General features: G+C 32.2%; 1 protein-coding gene across 5 annotated transcripts; it reads left to right on the forward strand.

Moving 5' to 3' along the window:
• The first annotated feature begins 82 nt into the window (after window positions 1–82).
• On the forward strand, window positions 83–7892 carry Dcaf12 (DDB1 and CUL4 associated factor 12-like protein). 5 transcript variants are annotated; one of them, XM_083077916.1, is made up of 8 exons: window positions 83–762; window positions 1235–2171; window positions 2258–2713; window positions 2802–3032; window positions 3258–3542; window positions 3641–3806; window positions 4188–4345; window positions 5920–7892. In XM_083077916.1, exons 2-7 carry the CDS (start codon window positions 2086–2088, stop codon window positions 4341–4343), a joined length of 1380 nt encoding a protein of 459 aa, XP_082934042.1. In that variant the 5' UTR covers window positions 83–762; window positions 1235–2085; the 3' UTR covers window positions 4344–4345; window positions 5920–7892. The 5 variants fall into 5 exon arrangements, with proteins under 5 accessions (XP_082934042.1, XP_082934048.1, XP_082934056.1 ...); XM_083077922.1 differs by having other exon boundaries at window positions 1235–1259; window positions 2027–2171; window positions 4188–7892; XM_083077930.1 differs by having other exon boundaries at window positions 1235–1259; window positions 2040–2171; window positions 4188–7892.
• Window positions 7893–7904: the final 12 nt, after the last annotated feature.

Below are 7904 nucleotides of genomic sequence, written 5' to 3' on the forward strand. Positions count from 1 at the left end.
CATACATACGCGACATTATGCCACGAACTGCTTGAATAGCGCTGTATAGAAAAGGGAGAGGGGGAAGGGAGAGGGGGAGAAACTCAGATGATCTGGGACGAAGGGGGGGGGACAGTCAAGCTGATGTTGACAGTTGTGGAAATGTGCGTGGTGAAAAGCCCCCGGGGATCATTGCGCACGTGTTAACGATGCCGATCGCTACGGTCACGCTGTCAAAATAAATGTCACCATTTCCCGGGGATACGGGATCGGGACGGTATCGATATCCAGGCTCGTCGACGTTATTAAGAGGCTGAAGTATCGCTTTCAACATGGCGGTGTCGTCGTTCGCGCAGTTACCCCGTGCATTTCTCCGCTCGTCGTGACCACGCTGGATCGTCCTGGCTGCACGTAATCTCCTCGAATCAAACGATCCTCGAAATATCGGAGGAGCAATTGCGTGCGTTCGGATGAGAGAGCGAGGTTATACGGGTCGTTTTACCGATACAACGACAAGGGAAACGAGTATCGCTTAACAGCCACGATTGACCTTCCTTCATAAAGCGACGATACTGCGTTCCAGGACGAATATACTTGGCGCGAGACACTACCGTGTCCCTTGATCCATCTATTTATCTCGAAACATACTCGTACTGGATATCCGTCAGGACGAAGAGGACGTTTTTTTCGGCTCCACAAATATCGTGGCACTGGACCGTGAATCGACGCCTTGCAACTCTCCCATGGCATTATTCTCCTGCGGGAAACTAATTAACTGCTACGGTAAGCAATGCTCCGCCTCGTCAGGATTTTTCACGATGAAATTCCGAGGCGAACAGTCGCGCTTGACTATTCATTACTCCAATCCAGAGATGTCATTTTTGTCAAAGAAAATGTCTGGGTGATAAAAATGTATAAAGATTAAGAAAAAAATATGCAGATAAAGTAAAACCTAATGTTTTAGACGAAAAATTTTATTTTATTTTTTTTCGTCGGTTGAACATTATCAAATTTATATTGTATTCATTATTTCACATTGTTAGAATTTATCATAACAAAACATTAATTTTTACCTTACCTTCTCATGGAATATTGTTATCAATTTTCTACTAAAGTTTTCAGTATTGTTATTCTGATATAATATTCTATGACAATCCTTTTAAAAATTTAAAAAGTTTATATTGTATATTATATTATTACAAAAAATATATTTTCAAAGATCCCTACTAATTAAATTTCTCATTGATTATTTTAGATTGAGTCACATTCGACATACCTTGGTAAATTGTGTCTTGTGACAGCCTACTTGCATTGTTATTTAAATAAAATATTTTATATTTTAAATTTTTACACTGTACTGTGGAGAAATTTATACTTGATTTATTATAATAAATAATAATCCAATCAATTTCTCTTAAAACAATCTATAAGCTTGCATGAGAAACAGCTGGATTAATTTATAGAACATGAAAATTTTATTAATTTGTTTTCAGAGAAAATAATAGAAATAATTTTTTATCTTAAAAGATCTACATCGAAAAAGATTTAATTGATATGATATAATTATTAATAGCAAATATTTAATTTCAAAGTCAAAAATTTGTTCTTATCAGAAACAACTTAAGCTTCTTGGTGGAGCAAGTTTCGAATTTGAGTCTATTGTGCCTCATTATTTTATTAGTTATTCATCCTTCAGAAGCAAACTTTTCATGGGCTTTCTCCTTTTCTTCTCTAAAGTTTTTTAAATATTTTTAAACATATTATAAGAGATTTGAAAGTGATTCTATTGATTAGGTCTTAGCAACTTAATCAGCCAAAATTTTATAAATAAATACATTTGGATAAAAAAAAGAGAGAAAGGAAAATAAAGGGAAAAGAAAGACGTCAAAAGTAGCTATAATTTGTAAGAGACTGGTTATAGAGATATTGTTCAAGTTGTACATTGCCAATATCATTTTTCTTTATTTGTGTTTATATGTAAATGATCACTTTCAACATCGTTCTTAAGTTTATTAATAAGACTTTCCTGTTCAATAATAATATTCAGTGTTCCTTGCAAGTTGCCTGAATAATTGTAAAGTCTCCGTTAAATTTTTAATTACTATAATGGCTGAGACACAAAGAATGACTGTATATGGAAGACATCCTCCATGCGCCAGTAATAGCAGATTGGAGGAACGTCGGGCTAAGAGGTAAATGTGTGTGAAAATTATTATATATTATATATCAGTTTTAATATACTTTGTTTAAGCATCAATAAATTCTTTGTTCTTTCCAGATTGGCATTGCGACATGAGAGAAATCGAAAGCCGGACAAACCAGATGACTTTGTGTGTTATGAATCGAGCGACGATGAAGCGGAAACGGTGACCGAAGGCAAACAATTCCTGAGAACGTCATTCAATTTTGTGGATTACGTGCGCGCACGTGAAACGAACACGCGCGAAGTGCGAAAAATCAATCAGGAATATGGTTCCCGACATATACTGACACATGATCTGTTCAAGGAGTATTCGGTCAGCTTGAACAACATGAATAAAGTGTTCTGTTCGCAATGGTTGAGTGACAGACAAGTGGTATTCGGTACAAAGTGCAATAAGCTTATGGTATATGATGTAGCAACGCAGAAGCTAGACCAGATTCCATCTCTTCACGGAAGACAACTCAGCCCGGGTGGTAATGTTATGCCCGAGCAACAATGCGGCATTCATTCCGTTCAAATCAATCCTTCGAGGTAATTTCACTTGCATTTTCACTCTAATTTTCACGCGAAAACTAATTTGGAGATCTATAAAATTGATTCATATTTCTCTCTCTTGTAGAACACTTTTATCCACTGGTGCGAGAAATAGTAATGAAATAGCGATATACAGATTACCGACTTTGGATCCGGTTTGCGTCGGCGAGAGCGGCCACAGGGATTGGGTGTTTGACATGTGTTGGCTCGACGATGAATTTTTAGTGTCGGGCTCTAGGGATACGAAAATGGCACTGTGGCGTATTGATAGTGATCTCGCTGAAGCTCCTGACAAAGCGGATGTGCCTACACATAGGTAAAATCGAATCTATTATTATGACTTTTGATATCTTTATCTCAATACATTTAATTTTACTATTTTTTAAATATTTTTTATAATGCCATATTAGAATTATAAAACAAAAAATTATGATTTTTTTTTCACTATATATGTTGAAATACTTTTTCTTTTGACATAATCTAAATGAAAAGTTTTTAGTTATTAATAATTTTTAGTAATCTTATTACTTACTGTTTATAGATTGATTCAGCCTGTCTGTGTGAAGGAATGCAAGTCTGCTCAGAAAGTACGGGCGTTGGCATTTAATAAAGCATACAAAGAAATCGCAGCATTGACGCTCAATAGCTTTATACATATCTGGTCGGCCGAATCCTTCAAACAGAAAATATCCAGAAAACTGCCAGCCTGTCAGGAAAACGTTTGTCTCGCCGTACAGGATGATGGTGTTTATGCGATTGGATGCAGATCTTACACTCTTCTTCTGGATGCACGTACTTTGCAGCCGATTAAAAAGATACCTTCAAGGTAAATAAAATCTTTTTCCCTCTTTTTCCTGATAATTTCAACTTTGTTTAATAATACTTGATATATTTATAAATCTTGAATTTATTTTATTGATACAGGTACAGTGGTTGTGGTATCAGATCAGCAAGTTTTCAGGGATCTGTTCTAACTATCGGAACTGGTTTAGGAATGCTTATGTTTTATGATGTTAGAGCTCAGAAATATCTAGAATCTTCTATAAACTCTAATAGAACTGTTGTATTAAAAGCTTCAAAAGGATATGTGGTAAGTTTTATATCATCCAATACAGTGATTCATTCGTTTGCATTGACAATTAATTTTACATAATTATTACATTTTACAGTAGTTAATATATTGTAAGATGGATTTTATTGATCATTACAATTTCTAAACCAACTTTAGATCATTACAATTTCTAAAACAACTTTAGATTAAATTTTTAAATCACTGTATATATCTATGATGTGTCTACAAAGCTATGCATCATCATGGGAAAATACTAATAATAATAATAATAAAAGAGCTATACTTGGCAGAATGTTTTTGAAGTCGCGCCAATCTAATTATTCTATTGCATTTTGTAGACACTTCGTATAATGCGTTTTATGGATTATAAAATGATTTTTTCATTTCCTGAAATATCAGTTTCCTGATGAAGAATATATAGATGGTTTTCAAAATGTGAAGTATACACCTGCTATTTATACCCATTGTTACGATGCATCGGGTACCCGGCTATTTACGGCAGGTGGTCCATTGCCCGCGAATCTATATGGCAACTATGCAGGATTATGGCAATGAAGGTATAAGATTAAGCGAATGAAATTAGTATGATAATTAATAAATTAAACTATTAAAACATAAGTTGTATGTATGTCATGAAAGACTTGATTGCTTGATTATGTGACAATTTGTATGTATTTAGCATTCTTTTAATGTTTTCAAAAGAATACGTCTGACAAATTGGTTTTTTATTCGTATTTTCAAATTATTCAATTTGTTAAGTTTTATTTTTTTCAAAATATATTTAACCCTTTAATTATGGGTCTACAGTTATTTATTTTATCTACAGTTATTTATTTTATTAAATAGTTAATAAAATAAATAACTATAAATAAATACTTAATAAAATGAATAATTAGACCCGAGATAGCACAAACGTAAACAGAACCAATGAAATTATCAATAAGCGGTCTCCGCATCACAATATATGTTAAGATCTATCTATCTATTCGTGTTTCATAAAATTTATGTTTTGTCATCTATTGACAGCCATAATTAAAGGGTTAATCCAACATTACATGCAATTCGCAAGTAAAGACAATAATATGTTATGTCATAATTTCATAATTAAATCACAATCTAGATCTAAAGAAATTAATTTTTCTTTCTGATTCTTCGTAAAAAAAAATATTCAATCTAAAAAATCTAATGTTATTGCACTTTATATTTTAATAATGTGATAATTCGCGGTATATGAACAATTAATTCACAATTTATGAATTCATATATTTCGCAAGATCATGATATATATTTATTTATAAATCATAGAGAAATCAAGGTAAAAAAAATAAATTAACGCTGGTCGCTATTTTACTATGTGCGATTAATAATTTAATATCAATGTGTTATATTTAGATATTATATCTTATTATGAAATTAAACCATACATCTTCGCACGCTTTATATTATAATATCATTTCGTGTTAGTATGGCGTAATTGTGGAAATTTTCATATTATTCAGGTAATATTAAAATAGCTTTATAAATTTTATGATTTTATGAAAAATGATTAATTAAAATAAAATTATTAGTTGCAAATGCAATATTTCAGTTGATTATAATATCACGTTAATTATAATATATCATAATTGGAATATATTGCATTTAATATTAGGATATTTAAATTTTTTTAGGATATTTAATATTTTTTTGGACATTTAAAATTTTCCAATTTTCGTTTCAATACAGTCCCGTACTGATAAATGGATTAAAGCTAAATTCAACATACTACTAAAATTCACATATGTGATGTATAATTATATTATATATTCGAAATTATTAAAATATTATTTAGAAAAGTTTGCAATTAAATTATTTCAAAATGTTTGTACTTGTGGAAGTAGCAATGATCATATTAAATTTTTCTTGTCGAATCTTTTCTCTCTAACCCGAATCTGATAAAGTAAATGTATTAAGTGACGTGTGAAATTTTGTGTTGTTAAATAAGCGAAATTGTGATTTCATGCAAATATTATAATACAACATGTATATGTATGCGTTGTTACAATTCTCCGAATGTTAATTATAATGCAGTTATACATATATATATATAGCTGAATCGCTATTATAAAAAAATTTCTCATATAATTTATAGATTTATTTCTAATTTAAAACGGAGCATGTGTACATCTTTAAAGTGATACAAGAGAAGAGAAAAAAATGACTCAACGAACATTATATATATAACAATGAATATTAAGTTTTATCAAATACAAACACTATCGAGTAAACTTGAAATACCGGCCTCACACATAAGAGACAGCAACACGCAATAAACTTTTTTTAACACGTAAACTTATTTTATAGGTATAATACCAAAATAAAATTTTTACCCGCATATATCTATCTTGTGTCATTATTGTATGACATTGCAAAATAATCTCGACTGTGAAATCTAGAGGTTTTTACTACGTGTATTAACTGCATGTCCGGCAATGAAAATGTCATTTAGTGAAGTAATAGTTAAAAAAAATAATAATTTATAGATTATATTAATAGCACACAATTATCTGCGAAGAATATTTTCATTTTCTAAGAATATATTTTATATTCTTTCGTCTCTGTAGGTTTAATCCCGAATTAGTCACGTTTTATTTTCTTTGTCAGCGTTCAAAGTTTAGTTGATATTGAGTTTAGCGTGGATATATAAATCTGACTGTTCAAGTTTGACCAAGCTTGTTGCCGAGCGTGTCGCCAGCTTTTGCCACGGCGTTTCGCACGTTTAGAGATTATCGATTACGAAGCTCGTGCATTTCATTTAACAACAAAAGACATCTGCATAATCTATGATTGTATAAGTGCCGATGTTGTGTGTGCAATTGAGAGAGAAAAAGAGCATTTGTCTTTACTATACACGCATGTACCATATATATTCCCATTTCGTCTCATCCAAGTATCTTATAATGATAACGTTAGTCGATAGAATTCGACGATTTTACGTCGAACAAGCTCAAATTCGATTCAGGAAGTAAGGCTCCCTCAGTTCAGCGATTTATATGCTGCATATAATGCGGTGTACTTAAATAAGATTCACTCATTCAATCGTCAAATCATGACACGTCGCGAATACACGTTGTGAAGCCGTCATGTACTGCATAACGAACGTATATATGTTAACAATTTATATATTCCCGACCCGCGCATACTTGTAAGATTATGAGTTGTTAACATATAATAATTACGGAGTCTCGCGATACTACGTAAGGTAAATAAATGTGTGCATTGTATCCGATAGCTCTGTAGTCTCTCACAGATACACGCTCATCTCTATATGTAAACGATCCGATAAACATACGTATACATGTAGCATTGGGGGACATGAAGCCGCACCGGGACATTTATTTCGTCAAAAAAAGAAGAGAGGGATCCGTCATTATAATATAATCGCGAAAAATACTAGCGTATTACACTCCACGTGTATATGCGTTCATGACATAGATATACTTAGAAATATTCAAATACAATATTTTGATGTCCTTGGCGGATGAAAATATTGTATGTGCAAAAGTTAATAAGTATCTCATATTCTCTGACGCGCAGATATTTAACATTCGATATTTTCGACCGAAACGTTCACAGCATCTAATAGCCTATTTTTATAAACAAGCAATAGTTAACGGATAGCCTTTCCGGAGACCTTCCTTAGCATCGTTTCATATCCAGAGATTATTTGGAAATAAGAATACACATACAAATCTCATTTCAAACTGCTGCCACTTTCTCGATATATATCTCGATTCGTAAGAAGTAATAGACAAATGATAAATGAACGTGATTTTATACTTAAAACATGAAAAACATTTGTACGATGTATATACGGTGCGTCGATGACATGTTCCGAATCTTTCAGTTGCATTATCTTAATAATAGCTATCATCGTAATGATAATAAAACATGTGTGGCAGAGTTTGTGAATTTCGATAATTTACCATGACACGAGGATATCTTTGCACGCGCGCTATGAAAACAAATAGCGAAAACGGCGGATGAACTATATCATTGTAACTTTATATATTTGTGCGACTTCGTATATCTATGTAAATAAATATACCAAGCTCTTGAGACTGACACATGTCTCGT

This window comes from Camponotus vicinus, unplaced genomic scaffold (assembly GCF_025532165.1).
Source record: "Camponotus vicinus isolate PSW18456_S1 unplaced genomic scaffold, iyCamVici1.0 SCAF_1, whole genome shotgun sequence".
Taxonomy (NCBI): Eukaryota; Metazoa; Arthropoda; class Insecta; order Hymenoptera; family Formicidae; genus Camponotus; species Camponotus vicinus.

What these genes read in the sequence shown, in the direction of transcription:
- Dcaf12 (XM_083077908.1), top strand. Translation starts at nt 2,086, where the DNA reads ATGGCTGAGACACAAAGAATGACTGTATATGGAAGACATCCTCCATGC. An exon ending in GAGGAACGTCGGGCTAAGAG is followed by an intron (nt 2,172 to 2,257) that starts GTAAATGTGTGT and finishes TGTTCTTTCCAG; the next exon opens with ATTGGCATTGCGACATGAGA. An exon ending in ATTAAAAAGATACCTTCAAG is followed by an intron (nt 3,543 to 3,640) that starts GTAAATAAAATC and finishes TTATTGATACAG; the next exon opens with GTACAGTGGTTGTGGTATCA.